The sequence below is a fragment of the Cetorhinus maximus genome, chromosome 28 (genome assembly GCF_964194155.1).
Source record: "Cetorhinus maximus chromosome 28, sCetMax3.hap1.1, whole genome shotgun sequence".
NCBI classification, from domain to species: Eukaryota; Metazoa; Chordata; class Chondrichthyes; order Lamniformes; family Cetorhinidae; genus Cetorhinus; species Cetorhinus maximus.
The window spans coordinates 13121969-13144402 of NC_135906.1; the positions used below are offsets into that span (position 1 = coordinate 13121969).

General features: G+C 46.6%; 1 protein-coding gene across 1 annotated transcript in view; it reads left to right on the top strand.

The window, feature by feature from the left end:
* Positions 1-22085, top strand: part of LOC144668758 (adhesion G protein-coupled receptor E3-like) — a 68054-nt gene extending 45969 nt beyond the window's left edge. Inside the window, exons 9-19 of the mRNA XM_078531089.1 lie at positions 761-938; positions 3752-3871; positions 4095-4279; positions 4689-4847; positions 7059-7259; positions 8827-9047; positions 11610-11676; positions 15100-15191; positions 16235-16403; positions 17998-18087; positions 19099-22085. Coding sequence (XP_078387215.1) covers positions 761-938; positions 3752-3871; positions 4095-4279; positions 4689-4847; positions 7059-7259; positions 8827-9047; positions 11610-11676; positions 15100-15191; positions 16235-16403; positions 17998-18087; positions 19099-19131 — 1515 coding nt within the window. The 3' untranslated portion in view covers positions 19132-22085. The remainder of the gene's footprint in view (positions 1-760; positions 939-3751; positions 3872-4094; positions 4280-4688; positions 4848-7058; positions 7260-8826; positions 9048-11609; positions 11677-15099; positions 15192-16234; positions 16404-17997; positions 18088-19098) is intronic.
* Positions 22086-22434: the final 349 nt, after the last annotated feature.

Sequence of the window (22434 nt, forward strand, 5' to 3'; positions counted from 1 at the left end):
TCCTGGTCCCAGCAATGGACCCTTGTTGGAGAGCAGGTTCCTAGGCAATGGGTGCTCTCCAGTTCTGGCCCTAGTGATCATTTTTCCTGTACCAGTCTCAGAATTATGGGTTAGCAGTTCAGTAGCTATACAGGGAGTTGAGTTTTGTCCTCAGCCAATGCTCACAACATATTCTTAACCAGTTGGAGGTATTGGATGATGTGTGTTGAAAATTGCATTGAGTGTTTTGTCTACTCGAGGCTTCCATACACACATGTACAAGCAGAGGGCGGCAGGAAGAGATAATAAAGGGTGCTAGGAATAAATAATAAAGGATCCACGATTAACAGCTCACGGAGTTCTAATTTGAAATGTCTCTGACTCAATATGTAACTGTTTCTGTCCGAAGACCTTCACAGATATAAGTTGGGTGTGGGAATCTTGAGCAATGAATTCTGCCTTTCCCCCACTCTTGTCTCCCCCCTTTAACCTATGGATACCTAACTATAACTGGAAAATTCTCCCCAATGGATAACACCATGGGACCATTCAGCCCATTGTCTGACACTAGAGGAGCAATCCAAAACTAATCCTTCGCTCCAGAGCTCTCTATCACCCCCTCCTTCAACTATGAAACTTATGACTTTGTCAGAAAACATTATTCCTTAAAACAAAAGGCGCTGAGCAAATCTCAATGCGTTGATGTGATGTGATATCAGTACAAGTACGTCTCCAAAAGTAATGCAATAGCTTCATCAATTGCTGTCTTCTGTGCCCACAGGATGTGAATACATTTGTTGGGCAGTCTTTCACAAGTCTTTCAAAGTTCCAAAGTAGGAATTCAGAAGAGTTCCATAGGCTGATTACCAATTTCCTTAACGTCATGGAAGAATATGCAATCAAAGCTGCTCGCAATTTAAGTCATGAGGAGATAAAGGATTTCTCGACTGACCATTTTGGTAATGTAACAGACATTTGCTCTTGACTATGTTTTATAAGGTTCCCATTTAGCCTTTGGCTTCAGTCTATTCTGGTTCCCTGCCTTTAGTACAATGCATAGCCATGCCATTATATGATATAAGACAAGTAGAGAGGTCTGGTTTTCTGACCAACTGTCTTTCCTCAAGCAAACGGCGCCAAAATTGGTTGTTGTTATGATCCTAGCTGAGGTTACCCCTGGACAAGCCTGATCCCAGTGTGGAACCCAGTTTGATAGTTCCTAACTTTTATTTGGTTGTTTAGTTATGTGGAAAGTAGTTACTGAACAGAGTCACGGGAGTCAGCTAATGAACTTCTAACAAAAGAGGAAACATTTATTAAACAAGAAATATTACAATACTCCTTCACCCACAACTATGCCTTTACAGATATATATATAGATTTTTAAGGATAACGCAAGTTACAAAAGCTATCTTATGCTCTAATGTTCACAGTAAGTACACAGTCCATGTAAACCAATAGCGACCTGTGGTCAGACACACCAAACCCTGAAACCAAATGACAGATGCCACCCCAGACAGATGCTATGGATTTCTCAACAACTCCTCTCTGACGCTTGTTACATCATGAGCCAAGCAGTCTCACTGAACTCCGTCTTTCACGTGAGGGTTTCCAATCTCCACTCTCCAAGAACTCGCTTTGGAACCTTCTCCCAAACTGACGCTTTCTCTAAGATGCCTTCTGCAAGGATCAGCTTCCAGGATTTCGAACTCTCATTCTGATGTTCCTCTTCGCTGGATCGCCACATGCATTCTCTCTCAGTGACTCAGCTGTCAACAGTACACCACTGCTTCACATACCCATAGCAAATTGTTACAGACCTTCATTGCCTTTTTAGACCTTCTGGCCTCTCAAGCCTTTATCCCTTTAAGCCTGAAGCTTTAAACTTGATGCTTGGAGTCCTTCTCTGCCCCTCATTCTTAACTTCACTTAACAGAACCTTTTCCAGATCCCTATCCTTCCTTTGACTAGAAGGTCTGCTTGAGACTTTCTCCTGTTCCACTCCCCTGGATTTTTGGGATTTTTTTCTTTGGCTTGGGACTGGCTATCTGTTCCCTTTTAGGCTGCATCTTTGGCAGCTGTCTTCAAAACCAGCTGAAGTCAAACAGCTTCCAAATCAAACTGCTGTTTCCAGTTCATTCTGTGTGTGCGTGTGCCTGTGGGAGGGCCATGCCTCTGTCTGCTGGGAAACAGACCAGTTGTTCTACTCTTGTGTCTTACCTCCTTACAGTCGCAAACCTCTCATTAGAAATGCAGGCACCTTTTAAAGTGAAACTAAAACTCCACTTTTCTTACCACACATATACAGAAATACAAAGCAAACTTAAATATTAAAGCTAAAACTCATTCCTAACATCCATAAATACAAATATAACTTAATTAAACTCTCCCTATTTCCTAGCATTATCCAGGAACCTGTCTTGGTGCTGTTTGTGGGATCTTGCTGTGTGGAAATTAAATGCAACATTCGCTTACAACAACAGTTTACATTCAATGGCATTACCATCGCTGAATCCCCACTATCAATATCCTGGGGTTACCATTGACCAGAAACTGAACTGGACTAGCCATATAAATACTGTGGCTCCAAGAACAGGTCAGAGATTGGGAATCTTGCAGCGAGTAACTCACCTCCTGACTCCCAAAAGCCTGTCCAACATCGACAAGGCACAGGTCAGGAGTGTGATGGAATACTCTCCATTCGCCTGGATGACTACAACTCCAACAACACTTAAGAAGCTCAACACCATCCAGGAAAAAAACAGCCCCCTTGATTGGCACCCCATCCACCACCTTAAACCTCCACCATCGACGCACAGTGGTAGCAGTGTGTACCATCTACAAGATGCACTGCAGCAACTCACCAAGGCTCCTTCAACAGCACGACCTCTACCACCTTGAAGGACAAGGGTAGCAGATACTTGGGAACACCACCACCTGCAAGTTCCCCTCCAAGACACACACGATCCTGACTTGGAGCTATATCATCGGTTCTTCACTGTCGCTGGGTTAAAATCCTGGAACTCATTCCCTAACGGCACTGTGGTTGTACCTACACCACATGGACTGCAGCAGTTCAAGAAGGCAGCTCACCACCACCTTCTCAAGGGCAACTAGGGATGGGCAATGAATGCTGGCCCTGGCCCAGCCAACAATGCTCACACCCCATGGAAGAATAAAAAGAAAACAGTTGCTCTTCAAAGGCATTTTTCATCACAATTTTAAATTTATGCCCCTTATTTCTGCTTCCACAAATGGAGGACAAAATTTAAAGGAGTTCCATTAAAAAACCTCTTGGCTTTCTTTGCTCCAGTGGCAATGGATCCCAGGGAAAGATGTTGAAACCCTCAATATACATGGGGTTCAGAGCTAATCATTAATGGTACGTTAATCAAATTGTTAAGATGCAGAGGGGAAGGGTGTTGTTTTTAATTAAGTACTTAGAGCACTTATAAAGAGAGACTGCTGGTCCCCTGGATTGAGTAGGTAGGAGGCAGATATTATTTAAAGCTAACTCTGTAAATAAGTGAACTATTAAGCATAGATTTGTGTCTAGTTTCATACTTCACTACCTGGCTTGGAAACCGTTTAACAATAATTAGGTTCATTTCTGGGGAGAGAAGGACTTACAGGGCAAGTTGAAAAGTGGGTAGGTGGGGTTCTTAAACCTGAGAATGGGTCCAGCGATCTGGGCTTCAATAGCCTTTTCTCCTGCCCCCTAACACTGTTGATATTTTGATGCTGACCTTGCTGGTTCTGTTTGGCTTTGCAGATGTCATTATTCAAGCTATCCGGAACAATACAATCCCTAAAGGTAGAAGGGCAAAGTTAGCCACTGCTGATAACAGCATGGACATTGATTGGAACAGCGTCGCTGGGAAGGAGAGCTTTGGTGAGTCTTGGTGGTGCTTAATTGCTGTTCTAGTTCCTATGGTTTCCTCCCCAGTCTGCTTGCAGCCAAGTCCTGGTGATTAATCTTCAATTCTTGGAGATTTCAGGACAATCCTGGAGCAGTTGCAACACTAAAGCTGTCACAAACACCACATCTTGACTCCCACTTGGCAAATCGCCCATTGTGGATCCTGCCTTAACGTTTTAACACTTACTTTGTGCAGATGTTGCCGCCGCCGCCCTTATCTCATTCAAACAGCTGGGCTCTCTAATGGGCGCCAAGCTTTTAGGCAGCACCGATAACGAAAGCAAACTGGAGGTGATCTCGGAAGTCATCACTGCCGCAGTAACCAACACAGACAAGGAGAATCTCGCTGGAAAAGTCACCCTAACCTTCAAGAACAAGAAGGTTTGTTGAGTTTTGTTCTGAAGTTCTAACGTTGTTGAACCTGGGCCTGGATGCTCCAAGGTGTTATGGTCTTGGGGGGGGATGGGGAGCTGCACGACAACAGTGACCACACCACACCACATTCTACAGCCCTGCCGCAGTGGTGGGGGCAGGGCGGTAAAATGCGCCAACCCCGTTGACTTTGGTGGGCCTGTAAAATCCCGCTGGCCTAAAATTAAGGCCCGTGGCTGGAACTCAGCAGTTGTGCAGCGTTTTTGGGGAACCTCGTTGATGTGAAAGGTGCTAGATAAATACAAGGTTCTAATCTTTTGAAAGATTAGTGTCAGAGTCAATGACAAAACATGTCAAATCAACAGGAAAGGGGGTAGATAATGGATGTCACCCTGAAATTCTTTTGCTCTTTTTCCAGGACAATAATGGAACAAGGAAATGTGTCTACTGGGACAGTTCAGCGTATGCCTGGTCTACTCGTGGCTGCATGTTGCAGAATTTCAACGCAACCTACACCGTGTGCACTTGTAAACACCTGTCAAGCTTCGCTGTGCTCATGGCCCTGTATGAAATAAAGGTATGTCCTGACTGGAAGAGCAGGGGAGCTGGGGAGACCAATCCCGTGATCCTTCATCGCAACGGGGAGACTGAAAGTCTGCCAGCTGCCACTCGGCCCATCTGAAACGGGGCCGTCCCGAGAGCTCCAACTGGCAACGGCCTGGTATTGCCCGACAAGATTGGCAGCCTCACTCGGGGCATGCCACAGTGTAGCTCGAGTGAGAAATGCAAGGCTTCACACCAGGATGCTGTTGTGCTTGGCATCTCCAGCCAGTGTTGGGGGGGGCCATAGGCCTTGAATCTGACCACGTCCCAACAATGCTCAATATTCAAGCTCCCCCAATTCCTTAGACCCAGCAGCACACACCAGCTTATCACAGGCCAGCAACAACAACTTGCAATTTTTATTGCACCTTTATCATAGTTGACTATCCCACAGGTTCCTTCACAGGATTGATCTTAAAAAAAAATTGACACCAAACCATACAAAGAAATGTTAAGGACCGGTGACTAAAAGCATGGTCAAAGAGCTCAATTTGAAGGTGCAACTTGAAGGTGGACAGAGGTGCGGAGAGGTTTAAGGAGGGAACTCCAGAGCTTAGGGCCTAGGCAGCTGAAGACATGGCCGCCAATAGTGGGGCGGTAAAAATCGGGGATATGCATCTACAGATGTCCCCCTGTGTCTCTCCACCGGGCTGCAAAGCTGACACTCTTACTTCCCATTCTGCCTGCTAACACTGTGGCCCAGACAAACCTCATCCCTTCCCACTTCAGCAGCTGACCCCAATGGTCCTAATGGATGACCGGACTGTATACATCGACAGGCCCCAGACTGTGCTGGGTATGTAGATCTCAGCTGGGCTGACGGTGGCTCTAACTGGCCTCAGGACCCTGCAATTAACACTCAGCCAGGGTTCCTGCCCCTAGAAATTTCCCATAGTTGCAAAGGAGGTATGTGTGGATGGCAGTGAGGCTAAGACCAGGCTTACAAAAATGACGGACAAGAAAAGGTCAGAAGCTTCAACAAGTGTTCCCTACACTCAACGATAGACAAAAATCCCATGTAGCTCGCCAGCTATTTTTTTTGATCCCTTCATTGGATGTGGGCATCACTGGCAAGGCCAGTATTTATTGCCCATCCCTAATTGTCCTTGAGAGGTGCTGGTGAACTGCCTTTTTGAACCACTGCAGCCCACATGGTACGGATAACACCCATGGCGCTCTTAGGGAGGGAGTTCCAGGATTTAGACCCAGCGACAGTGAAGGAAGGGCCAATGTAGTTCCAAGTCAGATGGCGTGAGACTTACAGGGGCACTTGCAGGTGGTGATATCCGCATTGCCCTTCTAGGTTGTTGTGAGCTTGGAAGGTGCTGCCAAAGGAGCCTTGGCGAGTTTAGAGAGGAAAATCTAGGGTCAATAAGGAAAGGACAAACCTCTGGATAATTCCTCTCCAACCCTCACCAAGGCAATCAGAACAAGTCCCAGGTAGCCTCAGAATTTGCCCAAGCCTCTCTGTATGGGCCCAAGCATGAATTATAGCTATGGCCAATTGTACAAGGTCCTGAAGAGGGGACACCACCCCCACTGAACCTGACTGAGTAAGAGATAGGTGAGAGAGAAATCGGAGACAAATTTCAGGATGTCTTTGAGTTAATCATTGAACTTCCTTGTCAAGCAAGCTCTAACTCTTTGCTGTGTTGGAACCAGGACTCAACATAACCTCTCTTCACCGAACTTATTCTGTTTTTTTGCCCCCCTTTATTCTTTCATGGACTGTAGCATCACTGACAAGGTCAGCATTTGTTGCCCATCCCGAATTGCCCTTGAACTGAGTGGCTTGTTAGGCTATTTCAGGGGCCAGCTAAGAGGCAACCACATTGCTGAGAGTCTGGAGTAGATGTCATGGTCACCAGTTTATATTTCAGGTTTATGAATTGAATTGAGCTGATGTGGTGGGAGCATGAGCCTTGGGATTGCTAGTCCAGTGGCAAGGCCACTACACCACTACCTCCCCTGCTGGTTCCAGTACCTTGCACCTCCTTATGTCCCTCAGCCTTCCATTCTCTGTTCAACACAGGCATTTAAAGCCAAGTTTGGCATCATCTAATCACTGTTTCCTGGTTGACTTTCCCTCTCTGCAAACTAAGTGTTGTCCTATAAAGGAGGCTTTGGGCCTTCAGTTTGGCTTGTCAATAGGCTTTAAAATTGCTCTCTTTTCCTTTCTCCTCAGGAGCAGCACATTTACAACCTACACATGATCACCGTAGTTGGCATCATTTTGTCGCTTGTGTGCCTCTTCCTTTCTATCCTCACGTTCACCCTGTGCCGTTCAATTAAGAGTGTAAGGACCACTATCCACACCCACCTCTGTCTGAGCCTGTTCTTGGCAGAGCTACTGTTCCTCGTCGGAATATCTAGGACTGAAAACAAGGTAAGAGAATGTGAATGCGGTTTTAGACCCTATCTGAAGCCCTGCGTACACCTCTGCTTACAAGAAGCTGCAACGTGGAAATAGACCACTTGGCCCGACCAGTCCATGTTAGTGTTCATGCACCACATGAGCCCAAAGTACATTTACTCAAGACAAGAGGAAAGAAGTCTAATAGAGGGCATGGTGAGGCTACAGCTGGAGTGCAGCTTTGGTGGTCTTACCTGCTAAGAAGGACATAGTTGCCTTGAGGCAGTAAACAAAGGTTCACTCGACTGGTTCCTAGCACGAGTGGATTGTCCTATAAGGAGAGATTGAGTAGACTCTGGAGTTTAGGAGAATGAGAGGTGAGCTAATAGAAATATACAGAATTCTTAAGGGACTTGACAAGGTAGATGCTGAGGAAAACATTTCCCCTGGCTGAGGGTGTTAGAATTTCAGGGTCAGAGTCTTGGAATAAGGGGCCAGCCATTTGGAGTTAAGGTGAAGAGAAATGTCTTCATTCAAAGTTAGAGGTCTTGGAATTCTCTACCCAAGAGAGAGCAGCGAATGCTCAGCCTCGAGTATATTCAAGAGAGAGAGAGAGAGAGGCTGATATACTTTTGGATGCTAAGGGAACCTAATAATATGGGGATGGTGCAAGAAGGTGCAGTGAAGTAGAAAATTAGCCATAACCTTATTGATAATGGAGAGGGTGGAGGGGCAGCATCTACTGCTGATCTTAGTTCTTATGTTCTGACTTTGTCCCTTATCTCTTTAACTACTTTTCTTTCATCCACCAGTCCAATCAAATCCATGGTTTCTGCCTCAACCGCTACCCCTGGAAATGAAGCTTCCAGCAATGGGCGGTGTGATCAGGAGCCCTGTGCTGATTGCCCCATCCCCTGGCTAAGGAACAGTTGGAACAATAATAGAGAGACTAGGACCTGAGGGCACAGCCTCAGAGTAAATGTATTTAAGACCAAGATGGATAGGTTCTTGATTGGTAAGGGGATCAAAGGTTACAGGGAGAAGGCGGGAGAATGGGGTTGAGAAACTTATCAGCCATGATTAAATGGCGGAGCAGACTCGATGGGCTGAATGGCCTAATTTCTGCTCCTATGTCTTATGGTCCTTATGGTCTAATTGTTAATTTCAATGAGTGTATGTTGACGAAGAACGGATCTGAAGCTAGCCTGTACCTTATAACAGGTTAGTTTCCAAAGTAGCAAAGTAAAGTCACAGGCTCACCCAGTTCCCCCCAGACACTCGGACTGAACTGGTTTATATACTCTTACAATGATTCCCCAATTCTTCCCCAACTGGGGACAGCTGTGTTTAATTACCAACAGAAAGCACGTATTCTATCGCAGCACAATTTCAACATTAACGCAATGACCCCCCCAATCGCAAGGCATCTCTTGGTTCTACGCCCATACACACTGGGGACCTCTTGACGGTGCTGGCCGGGGTTCACTTCATGTTGGGTTATGTTTGCTCCCCACCCCCAACCCCCCACCCCCCCCCCACCCCACCCGCACGACTTGCTCATGAGGTTAACAAAAGCCGCTGCTTCCTGTGTGCCTTTCAGACTGGTTGCGCCATCGTTGCCGGATTGCTGCACTACCTGTTCTTGACCTGTTTTGCCTGGATGCTCCTGGAAGGCGTCCAACTTTACCTCATGGTGGTGAAGGTCTTCAACGCCAAGAGCCTTCAATTGAAGTACATGTGCCTGTTTGGCTACGGGTTTCCACTGCTCGTGGTCGTCATCTCAGCTGCCATATATTCTGAAGGCTATGGAACAGACAAATAGTAAGCATGGACTTTTCTTTAACTTCACATTGCTTTTAATTCAGTGTTTGGAACTCGAGTTGAGTTTGCGTATGAGATGGGACCGTTCTTCAATGTTCACCACTTTTATTTCATGGGGGATTGGATAATCAAATGAAGAGACGAGCTAGCTTATTTGCTCTTGCAGTGAGATGGCACAAACATAATGGGCCAAATGGCCTCCTTTTTTTTTTCCTCTATTCGTTCGTGGGATGTGTACGTCGCTGGCTAGGTCAGCATTCATTGCCCATCCCTTATTTCCCTTGCTCAGGGGGCGTTTTAAGTGCCAACCACATTGCGGCGGGTCTGGAGTCACATGTAGGCCAGACCAGGCAAGGATGGCAGATTTCCTTCCCTAAAGGGTCTTAAGTTAGTGAACCTGATGGGTTTTTTTTTCAATCGACAATGGGTTGAAAGCCGTCATCAGACTTTTAATTTCCAGGTTTTTATTAAATTCAAATCCCACCATCTACTCAAACCCAGATCCTTTGAACAATACCCTGGGCCTCTGGATTACAAGTCCAGCAACAATACAGCTAGGCCACCACCCCCTCTGTGCTCTAATCGTTCCATGATTTCTATGGATCCCTAATTCTCTTTGGATTTTTGAGGTTGCCTTTACCTTATTTAAGTTCCCTTGTGCCCTCCTCTTCATGTATGGCCTTGACAGCTTTGGCAGCTATTCAACCATCGCAGCCAAACCCAGTTCAGCTCCTCAAGTGATCCCCACACACGCAAGCTCTATCCATGGGTCATAAAAGAGGTGGCCAACGCAGTAGTAGATGCGCTGGTGTTAATTTTCCAAAATTCGCCAGATTCTGGAAACGCTGCATCAGACTGGAAAGTAGAAAACTTTCCACTCAAGGGAGGGAAGCAGAAAACAGCAAACTATAGCCCAGTTAGCTTGACATCTGTCGTGGGGATGGGTGTTAGAGTCGATCAGTAAGGAGGTTATAGCTGGGCACTAAGAAAAACTCAAGGTAATCGGAAAGAGTCGGCATGGTTTTGTGAAAGGGAAATCATGTTTACCCAATTTAGTAGAGTTCTTTGAAGGAGTAACACGTGCAGTGGATAGAGGGGAACCTGTAGACAAATAAAAGTTCATGGTGTAGGGGTTAATATATCACCCTGGATGGAAGATTGGCTGGTTGGCAGAAAACAGAGAGTATGTATAAATAGGTATTTTTCGGATTGGCAGGATGTGACAAGTGGAGTCCCACAGGGGTCTGTGCTGGGGCCTCAACCTTTTACAATTTGTACCAAAGATTTAGATGAGGGGAGTGAAGGCATGGCAGCTAAATTTGCAGATGACACAAAGATAGGTAGGAAATTATGTTGTGAAGAGGACATAAGGAAGTTGCAGACAGATATAGATAGTTTGAGTGAGTGGGCAAAAATCTGGCAGATGGAGTATAATGTGGGAAAATGTGAAGTTGTTCACTTTGGCAGAAAGAATAAAAAAAGCAGAGTATTAGGTAAAAGGAGAGCGGCTGCAGAATTCGAAGGTGCAGAGGGATCTGGGTGTTCTAGTACATGAGTCACAAAAAAGTTAATATGCAGGTACAGCATGTAATCAAGGCGGCTAATGGAATGCTATCCTTTATTACAAGAGGAATTGAACATAAAAGTAAAGATGTTCTACTTCAGTTCTACAGGGCATTGGTGAGACTGCACCTCGAATACTGTATGCAGTTTTGGTCTCCTTATTTAAGGAAGAATGTAAATGCATTGGAGGCAGTTCAGAGGAGGTTTACTAGATTGATACCTGGAATGGGTGGGTTGTCTTATGAGGATAAGCTGGACAGACTGGGTTTGTTTCCGCTGGAGCTTAGAAGAGTGAGGGGGTGACTTGATGAAAGTATATAAGATCCTGAACGGTATTGACAAGGTGGACATGGAAAGGATTTTTCCTCTTGTGGGTGAGTCCAAAACTAGGGGGCACTGTTTTAAAATTAGCGGTCGCCCCTTTAGGACAGAGATGAGGAGAATCTTTTTCTCTCAGAGGGTTGTGCGACTTTGGAACTCCCTCCCTCAGAAGGTGGTGGAGGTGGGGGTTATTGAATATTTTTAAGGCGGAGGTAGATAGATTCTTGTTAGGCAAGCGAATCAAAGGTTACCGGAGGTAGATGGGAATGTAAAACAGATCAGCCATGATCTTATTGAATGGCGGAGCAGGCTCGAGGGGCTGAATGGCCTACTCCTGCTCCTATTTCGTATGTTGTTATGGTGGGGGAATTGGAGGGGAAGGGATCATTGAGTAATGATTGGAGGACAGAACCACCCCTGCACTTCGATCCCTGGGGCACAGACCAAACGTGGGCCTCACTGAGGGCAGAATTGAGCGGGGCAGTTATGCACCCCTTGGTGGAATATGCTGATATGAGAGGAACAGCCATTTGAGTAGAGTTACTGTGGGGCCAGCATCTGTAGGATTGAGGGGAGAAAACTGTGTGGCTGTGGTAGGGGTGGGTTTGGGTGGGGGAATGTAAGAAAAAAATATATTGAGACTCTGGAAACCAATTAATTCTTGTCTTTCCTTCCCAGTTGTTGGTTGACTCTGAAGTCAGGGTTTCTCTGGGCTTTCCTCACTCCAGTCTCTGTAATTATTCTGGTAAGTTTCGGTAAAGTAAATGCACGAAAGCCTATAGGCTGTCTGTCTGTATTTATGATTCTTCTCAATGCCCTCATTCCAACCCTGCGACCCCCCCTAACACCTAGAAGGACAAGGGCAGGAGGGACAAGTCAGCACCTCGAGCTTCCTCTCCAGGACACGCGCCATCCCAACTCAGAAATATGTCGACAGCTCCTTCACAGTCGCCAGGTCAAAATCCTGGAACTGCCTCCCGTACCTGCACTGTGCGAACCCATTCACCACACAGGGCATGGCTTCAATAAGAAAGCTCACCAACGTCTCAGGGCCAACTAAAGATGGACAGCAAATGGTTGACATAGACTCGATTGGCCAAATGGCCTCCCTCTGCGCCATACGTGGTCACTGTTTAAAAATAAAGGTCACCCATTTAAGCCCGAGATGAGGGAAAAAAATGTTCTTCCTCGATCGTGGCGAGACTTTGGAAGCCTGTTCCTCAAAAGGCCATTGAGGCACGTTCTCTGCATATCTTTAAGGCAGAGATAGCAATTGGTAAGCAAGGGCTGAATGCTTATCAGGGGGTAGGTAGGAATGTGAAGCTGAGGTTACAAGTAGATCAGCCATGCTCTTAATGAAAGACGGAGCAGGCTCGAGGGGCCGAGTGGCCTATTCCTGCTCCGGAGCCTTTCTTACTCTATGAATCTTAAGTGTCAGCCTTGCCAGAAACGTCCTGTGGATTAATTGAGAAAACTATCACGACGTACTGAGCAGCTTTATTTCCACCTGCTCCGACATTGTCGGTGTGGTTTTTCACTGGCACCCATCCCTACGCACCGGAAATTGGGGAGGTAAGCAGAAGATAATTGAAGAAGGAACGTTTGGCTCATTGGCCCTCCTAGCATCCAGCCAACATTAAGTTCTAAGAGCATCGAAACAAAGGGCCCCTTCTCTTAAAATATTCAAGTCCGGGTCCTCTGTGAGTTGTCAGGCCCCCATTGAAATTGTCAACGAGCAATGAGATCAGTCTAATTCGATTCATTTTATTATTATCCGTAAGGAAATTTGTTTTGGATACATTGCTTGCTTGTTAAGAAAAGAATATATATATAAATGAACAATAACGCTAAACGAAAGAAAATTACCCGACCACAAAGATTTATCTTTAATTAAATATGTATTAAAAACTATTCCAATGCATTAAGATAGTCGGTGAGTCCCGGCCTGAGTGCATATCCTCATCCCCTATGTCAAACTCCTGTTAAAAGCTCTTGTAGAGAACAGCACAACTGAGTTCAGAAATCGGTTTGTCCTGCATCTGAAGGATTGTAGCCTTTTCCCTGAACGCATCTGGCAGTAATACTGAGACAAGGGGGTGATTCTCGTTGTCCATGACACTCTTTACTTTTGTCAAGGTTCTTCCAGAGCAGATTTTCAATAATCTCTACCATTAAAGAGTCTCCCTTCCCAAGACAACAGAACCAGGAGAGTCATCCAAAAAAGAATAGCACTCCCAACTACAGCCAGATATCAGGTGCCAGCGAGACTGACCAGCACTCTTCAAAAGTTATTTCGTGCCTCTCAGTTATAGTGTTTCCGAAGAGTTGGATGTTCATAAGAACTAGGAACAGGAGTAGACCATTCGACCCCTCGAGCCTGCTCCGCCATTCAATAAGATCATGGCTGATCTTCTTGTGTTTCGATTTCCACATTCCCATCTAACCCCGATAACCTTTGATTCCCTTCCCTAGCAAGAATCTATCTACCTCCGCCTTAAAAATATTCAATGACCCCACCTCCACCACCTTCTGAGGCAGAGAGTGCCAAAGTCGCATAACCCTCTGAGAGAAAAAAATTCTCCTCGTCTCTGTCCTAAAAGGGTGACCCCTAATTTAAAAACAGTGCCCCCTAGTTCTGGAGTCACCCACAACAGGAAATATCCTTTGGATGTCCACCTTGTCAAGGCCGTTCAGGATCTTGTATACTTCAATCAAATCACTCCTCATTCTTCTAAACTCCAGTGGAAACAAGCCCAGGCTGCCCAACCTTTCCTCATAAGACAACCCACTCTTTTCCAGTTGGCTTTGGTGAGCCTCCTTTGAACAGCCTCCAACGCATTTACATCCTTCCTTAAATAAGGACACCAAAACTGCACACAGTATTCGAGGTGCGGTCTCACCAATGTCCTGTATAACTGAAGCGTAACATCCTTACTTTTATGTTCAATCCCTTTATTGTGAACACAGAGATTATTGCATCATTGTGCTATTTTCTGTACTCAAGGGCTTACTGAAACTCTATCGCTTCCTCTGATTAAGTAGAGACAGATAATTATTACAGTAGGATTGGAGAGATTAAGATGGGCTGAATGGTCTTCCTCATCCACAATGACCACAATAACAGTTCCACCTTGTTGGCAGCCATCAGGCACTTTCACCAAGTGACAACTTTTCATGTGCAAGAAGGTGGAAAGATAATATACAAAGCCACACTAGATCCTCTCCGCATCCATTGTTACTCTCTGGAGGTCCTTACTGAGTATTATAATTAGAAGAAGGTTTGCTTTCTCCTCCTAGCCCATGGACAATGTTCAGTTCTAATGCTCCCCCTACCCAAGCTGAGATGGGTTAACGGAGGAGGTAACTGAATCTCAGAACATAATCTGTGATCACTAACTATCCTTAATTACCCTGAGAAGCAACAATGAGTGTTAAGATTTCACCACACCAGGGGGAGTGGGCGGTGTACCAGTAGTGTCACTGAATAAGTAAGCCAGCGGCCTAGGTTAATGCACTGGAGATGAGGTTTCAAACCCCACTGTAGCAACTGTGGGATTTAGATGCCATGAGCTTTTTTTAAAATCTGAGATTGAAAGCTCATTTTAGTAATGATGACCATGACATCAATTGTCAGAAAAACCCATCTGGTTCACTAATGCCCTTTCGAGAAGGAAATCTGCCATCCTTCTCTGGTCTGGCCTCCATGTGACTCCAGACCAACAGCAATGTGGTTGACTCTTAACTGCACTCGAGGGATACAGCAACAAATGCTGGCCTTGCCAGAGATTCCCACATCCCATGAAGGGTTAAAAAATATATAGAAGTGGGTGCTGAAGGACCTTGGCAAGCGTCATGTTCTTCGGGATAGTTTTCATGGTCATTGAAAGCCTATAAATTGTCAACTTTATTTAATTCAACTTTACAATTTGCCAAGGTGAGATTTGAACTCATCTTCTCGAGGTTGCTAGTCCAACCTGTGACCAGTACATTACCGCACCCTTAGTCCAAAAGAGTCTTCATTAAACCGTTTGATCAGACCTTCAAGCAGAACAAATAGGGTGTAGTCCATTGAGAGACTCAAGGCCGGCGAAAGTGTCAACAGACCAAACAACATATTAAAATAAACCATTGCCTATTTCAAAATATTGTTCTCTCTTTTCCATGTCAGGTCAACGCAGGTTTCTTTATCATTACTGTGTGGCGGCTAGTGGACAAATTTTCAAGCCTTAACCCTGATATGAATGACTTGAAGAAAATCAGGTGAGGAGATTTGGTACAAAGGAATCCTTTAAATCAGGGTGTCTGGACTCTTGTCTTCATGTAGATCCATAACTCAAGGGATTGCATTCAACATTTTTTTATTCATGGGATGTGTGGGAAACACTGGCTAGGCCAGAATTTATTGCCCATCCCTAGTTGCCCTTGAGAAGGTGGTGGTGAGCCGTCTTCTTGAGCCGCTGCAGTCCATGTGGTGTTCACATAGTGCGATGGGAGTGCTGGTGGTGCAGTGGTAAGGCTACTGGACTTGACAACCCAGGAGCTCCGAGCTACAGTTCTGTGGCTGTGGGTTCAAACCTCACCATGACAGTTGTGGAATTCAAATTCAATTGTAAAATTTGGGATTGAAAGCTAGTTTTAGTAATGATGACCATTGATTGGTGTAGCAATCCATCTGGTTCATTAATGCCCTTTAGGGAAGGAAGTCTGCTGCATTGTCAGTGGATGTCCAAGTCCCATAAAGGAACGAAAGGGTTTTGTGGAAGGGGTAGTGGTTCTATTATAGCATGAGTCATCCAGAGAAGGATGCTTTCCCATTCTGGATGGTGAACATATACATACCAGATTGTTGTTTAAAATAAAAGACCTCTTGTTCATCATTATCCCTTTAGGGAAGGAAATCTGCTGTCCTTACCCTGGTCTGGCCTACTTGTGACTCCAGATCCCACAGCAATGTGTTTGGCTTTTAACTGCCCTCTGAAATGGCTAAATAATCTAAACAGTCATCAAGATGGTGGCTCGCCACCCCAACCTCAAAGGGCAGTTAGGGATAGGGGCAATAAATGCTCACTTTCCCAGCCACACCCACATCCTGTGAATGAGCATTTTTTTTTAACATAAAGATAAGCAGTCCCAGAATTTTGATCCAGTGACCATGAACAATTTTTTAAAATAAAACAACTTCCCCTCAACAAGGAGAATTTTTAATGTGTTGTTAATGTAATCGAGTGGGGCAACAGTGGATCGTTGGATGATGCTTTTACACACTGTGACCTCATCATGCCATATCTCATGTCTTGTCTTAGGGCTTTCACCATCACCGCTATCGCCCAGCTCTGCCTCCTGGGGTGTATGTGGATCTTTGGCATATTACATTCCCAGGAGAATACGATTGCAATGGCCTATATCTTCACCGTCGTCAATAGTCTGCAGGGGGCGTTCATCTTCATCCTGCACTGTCTCTTTAACAAGCAGGTAAGAGTCTGAACTCACTGGGAGGAAGTGTCACTCCTCTTGGGTCAGTCAATGTGAATTAACCCTGAGTGAGTCGAACGACAGAACGAGAACAGGGCAAAGCCCTTTGCATCCCAAAAGGGAAAAACAGTTCTAATCCCGTTAAAAATCAGCAATAGTGGCACCAGTTCCGTTTTAAAGTAAGCAAGGCCAGTTTGGACAAGTGGCACTCTTCATTTCCAAGTATCACTGCTTTATCCCTTTTTGGATCCACTGAACACCCAGGGCGCTGCGAAGAGGAAATAGGAGACTTGTTCTGTCTCTGCCTCATCTATATTACCACGGGGCATCCCATAATAGTCATTACTGGGTTGTGTCTGTAATGAGTGCTGCCAGCCTGTTGATGTACCCCTGGCTACACCCATGGGGTGCCCGAATGGAAGGGTGTGCCTACTACTGGTGGAGCTAGCTTGTGCCCAGAGCATCCTGGTGAGAAGATCTCTGAAGATCAAAGCCATTGGTTTCCTGAGGTAACTGTAGTATTTTCCATCACAAGCCTCCTTCAGACCTTGTTGCTGCTTGGTTACTGAACTCGCTTCCACCCCCTGTATCTCAGCAGGGCCCTACTGTAGGAGAGGGGGAGGGGAGGCCTGCATCAAGAGAATGTCCAGGTTGAGCTGATAACCCAGGCCAGGAAAACCGGGTGCATTCTTCCCCTCATGGTAACACTGCATCTCAGGCCTAATACACTGCCGGATTCTCAGCCAGGCCCAGAGAGAACTGTGAACCTCAATATCTTTTAGATGGAACATGAACTTTGACAGGCAGTCAGGCCTTTAGCCATTGGGTGTCTATCTGATCCTACAATATTCTTCCTCTCTTATCTCTCCTCTCTCCTCTCCTCACTCTTCTCCTCTCCCCTCCTCTCCCCTCCTCCCCCTCCTCCCCCCTCCTCTCCCCTCCCCTCCCCTCCTCCCCCCTCCTCCCCCCTCCTCCCCCCTCCTCCCCCCTCCTCTCCTCTCCTCTCCTCTCCTCCTCTCTCCTCCTCTTTCCTCCTCTCCCCTCCTCTCCCCTCTCCTCAGTTCAACCCATGCACCCTCCCAGATCATTGCCAAAATACCTGTTCTTCATTTCTGAGTTTAAGGTGTTGATAGGCAATTCAACAAAGGTGGGCATCATAGCCATCATATCCATGTATCAGCAGAGGTCACTAGATACTGATGAGGGGTATGTATCCAGGCTGATTTTGACCGTTACTGCTCAGAAATATTAAGTACAATTGTGTGAACCTCACAGACTCAATGTCGAACAGAGATTGGAGCTGGAGATTTCCAGGCCCCTGTGACCTAATGGCACACTGCACTATTAGTGTAAACCCTTTCGCCTCTGGATAGAAGCTGGGATAACTCTCATTCCCTGGTCATGATCACTCACCTTCATGGTTTTGTACAGAGAGGAAAAAAAGGTGAGCCTGTTAGTCACCCTCCCTCACCCAGGCGGACAGTGACGAGTGAGTTCAGGGGCTCCCTAGGTTGTGAACGGCTGGCCCCAGTGTCTATCAGTGCCTGTGGCGCAGATAAAGCCGTCCAAACTCTATATTTCCATTCTCTTGTAGGTGAGGGACGAATATGCCAAGATCCTCGTCAGTGTCTGCAACATGAAGAAAACCTCAAAATACTCAGAGTTTTCAACCTCGTCGACTCAGGTAAGTGTGTGATCAGGTCAAACCAGTCAGGGAGGAGGGAACCCTTCTCAATGGGCATATTGCTTCAACCGGACAGCACTCCTCCATGTCTTAACTGGTACAATGTGGCAGCTCAGTGGGTGGGGATCCTTGTCTGTGTCAATAAGTTGAGAGTTCAAGAGACTGGAGTAGAAAATCCAGGCTGAGACTGCCCGTGCAGTACTGAGGGAGTGCTGCACTGTTGGAGTTGCCGACTGCCAAATGAGGCATTAAGCTTAAGGCCCTCTCTGTCTTCTCGAGTGGATTAAATGATCACATGGCCCTATTCAAATCGCATGCGAGTTAGCCCTTATGTCTTGCTCAATGTTGGTTCCTCGACCAAATCAATGTGATATGGGGAGACGGGTGGCGTGGTGGTAATGTCGCTGGGCCAGTAATCCAGAGGCCCAGGCTATTACTTGGGGGATGTGGGTTCAAATCCCACTCATGGTAACCAGTGGAATTTAAATTCAGTTAATAAATCTGGTGTATAAAGCTGGTCTCAGTAACAGTGATCATGAAACTACCGTCAATTGTCATAAAAACCCATCTGGTTCATTAATGTCCTTTTAGGGAAGGAAATCTGCCGTCCTTACCCGGTCTGGCCTACATGTGACTCCAGACCCACAGCAATGGGGTTGACTCTTAACTGCCCCTCTGAAATGACCAAGCAAGCCCACTCAGTTCAAGGGAGCAAACGCTGGCCTTGCCAGTGACACCCACATTCCATAAAAGAATAAAGGAAAAAAAAAAAGAATTGTATTATCTGACCATTCGGACCTTCCTGTTTATGGGATCCTGCTGTGCACACGTTGGCTGCAACGGTCACGGTATTTCACGAGCTTTACCTTGAGGTGGATAAATAATATATGAATGCAGCTCTCTTCTTCTTCTTCTTCTTTGAGAGAGGGAGTCAGCGGAGAAACTCAGTCATGATTTTAAACAAAGATGCTCAGCCATTTGCAAACAACCTTTTCCCGCTTTTCTTCGCAGGGGCTGAAAAGCACACATGAGACGGGAATGTGAATGGAAACACAGTACCTACGCAGGGCTGCCTCGAGAGCTGCTTGAATATGTGCAATTGAGATAGAGAGAGAGAGAGAGAGAGACGGCATCGCACTGAATCACTCTGCTTGCGACTCAAAGTGGTCTATTTGCCCCACCCCTGCTACCCGGGTCTTTCCGCCGTCTCTCTGCTTTAAACGCGGTACGATTTGGAGGAGACGAGAGAAGGAAACCATTTCGCCATTCCGATATTCAGGAATGCTTTAATCCACTTGGACCACATCTGCTTTTAATGAGCATGTCTGTAGCGTGAGCTTGTACAATTCTACGATTTGGTGTGACTCTGCGATCATGATAGCATGGAGGTTGGATGACAGAGTGGAATTATATGATGTCCTTTCACCTTGAGGACCCTAGGATTGAATCCATCCCAGGCAGATGATGTGAAAGTTCCTTTAGAACCATAGAAAAGTGACAGCACAGAAGGAGGCCATTCGGCCCATCTTGTCCATGCCAGCATGAGGACACCCAGGTGCCCTTTCTAATCCCACCTTCTTACACCCGGCCCATAGCCCTGCAGTTTACAGCACTTAAGGTGCAGATCCAGGTACTTTTTAAGTCCCCCTCTGTTCGACTAAAAGTCCCGTATGTGAGGGGTATTCTCTATCTCGTTCCCATTAGCTACTGATTGGACAAGGGCAACTTTCCCATTAAATGCTTTTGGCGTGCCGGAGAGGAGGGCTAGAGAATATTGTGGGCAGGTGATGGAGTGAGGCCACAAAGGAATTAAACAGGGAGGATCTTGAAGTTGGAGGACTGGGGATCGGTGGTGGCTGGGGAGCTGGTGAGGATAGGGCTGGTCTTTGTATGAGCTGAGGGGGATGTAGTGTTGTAGTGTTTTGAAATTGCAAATGCACATATTGTTCACTTGGACCTGCCGTACAGAATTGGACCTGGAAGAGGGCGACTGCAAACAGAAGTGGGGCATATGCAGAAACTTTTTTTTTACATATAAGAGCCATGTCTGCCCGCGCACTTTGAATTCCCAGCTGGATCTGGCTGTTTCAAGTCTCAACAACCTCACAGGGTTTGAGGCTAGGGAGTTTTGGGATGAGTTGCTGTTTGTGTAGAGATGGAGATGAGGCTGGTGAAAGGTGTGGGAGCATGCATGATCTGAATTAAAAATCAGCCATGACCTAAATATTGAGGGGCCAAATAGCCCATTCCTGTAGACACATTCTTAAAATTTGAGCATGGGGATGAGAGTGCTGTTTCCTTGAGGAGCTGAGATGAGTTGGAGTGGCAGATCGGGGAAGGGTGGGCTTTGGGTTCCTCTTCATACTGGGCGGAGACAGAGCAAAGTGACAAGAGGGCACGTGCGAGCTACAAAGACCACTCCCCTTTCCCTGTACCAGCCAGTCACTATCTGGGTTGTTGGAGAGCCAATGGGAAAGGGGCTCACATGTTCCACTGATGATAACAGATTCTGTTTGGTCAAGGTGGCATCAAAGGCAGAGATTCCATTCCCCCCCCACACCCCTTTATTGATAATGTGCTGAGCACTCCAATGGCACTGAGATGCTCAGCGTCAAGAGCTCACGTGCAACCGAGAACGGCCGGCACTTATCCTGGTCACTTGTCATGAAGGTGGGGTCCAACTTGGCTTGAGTGGCATAACATGAACCAGGGACATACAAGTTCCACAGCAGGGGATTTACCAATAGCACCACCCATCCACCAGAGGACGCGGGCAGGGGAAGTAGGCACGTGGAGACGCCACGACCTCCAATTTTCCCTCCAGTTCACACATGCAAACCCACTTTAGATGCACGAGGGGTAAAAATATGCCACAATGCTGAGCCCAGTTTGCCTGGTAACTACCAGAATTAAAACAATGCGCATTACCCAACACAAGAGGACAAGGAATAACTGTGTGAAGGTCTAATGGTGGAACAGCTGACCACCTTGTCACAATACGCTGTTGAGTTAAAATGTTTTGAAAAAAAAGTGTAATCCTATTTACGGAAACAAGCCCCACCGATTAGCAACTGCTGTTCTGTTTATCAGTTTATATTTTTATATTCTGCTGTTTTGTAAATGTTTGTAAGTGTCCACAACTTTGAGTTTTGTTTTAGAGAGAGAGGGGGATTCGAGTTAACGCAGCTCCCCGCCCAGGGCGGGTTCGAGTCCGACGCCTGCTTTTACATCCTGCCCGTGGGGTGGCCTTGATTGGCGCGGGCGCCTGGTCCGTTGCTGCCCCCGCGACTTTTCTTGGCCGTGGAGAGTGGCCTTGCCCCCACCCACCCCTTGCGGGCTGCCTGGTCGGAGTAGGTCAGAGGGGGGAAACTGGGCAAGGGGCACGATCGACCCGCCCCCTTCGCGGTGCCCACCTGGCTTTGCACGGCCGCTCATGCCAGAGTCGGCACCGGAGCAGGACGCGGTCTGTGGCGGCCGCTCGCTCCCGCTCTCCCTAAATAATGAGCGGGGGGTCCCCTCCGCCGAGCTGACCTTACCAGCTGAGCACAGTGCACAACCATGTCAACCCCCTCCCCCACCCACCATCACCCCAATGCCCCCCACCCCCCCAATGATACCCATCCCCATTCCGTGCTCTCTGGTCTGGTTCATCACCCCAAACATCTCCCCGCGCGTTTTAGCAATTTTACTTGATGTCGTCCAATGTTTGGGTTTTTTTTGTGTGTCATGTTGAGAAATGTTCCGTTTTTGAAAAGGCTGATTTTATTTTATTTTATTTTATTTTTTTTGTTGTTTTGCGTAATGCCTCGTCCATGAGGCTGCGCGTGACGAGCTGAGGTAACTGTGCGCCCAGGCGTGTTCTGGCGATGGTTTTCGGTGACGAATGTATATGTATATATTTTTTTTTTCCCTACTGCTGCGTTTCACTGGAACTCTTTCCACCCTGTGCTGCGGTTTCATCTTATCACCAGTCTTCCTTCAAATAAACGAGAGAGAGAGAGAAGGCTCTTGGCCTGAGGCGTTCTCCTTTTCGCGTGGTGTTGACGATGGCAGCCGCCACGGTTTCTGGTCTGAGCACTTTGCACGCCCGTGCTGAGCAGAGGGGCTGCTTTTATTGGGGTCGGGGAGGTGGAGATGTACGTAGGGCAACAGCCGCCTTAAAAGTGCTGCATCATTAACAGCCCACCATTTTCAGAGCGGGGAGAAGGCGGGAGAATGGGGTTGAGAAACTTATCAGCCATGATTGAATGGCGGAGCAGACTCGATGGGCCCAATTGGCCTAATTTCCGCTCCTATGTCTTATGGTCTTATGGCTTGCTCCCTGCTTCTGTTTAGCACGAGGGGTTG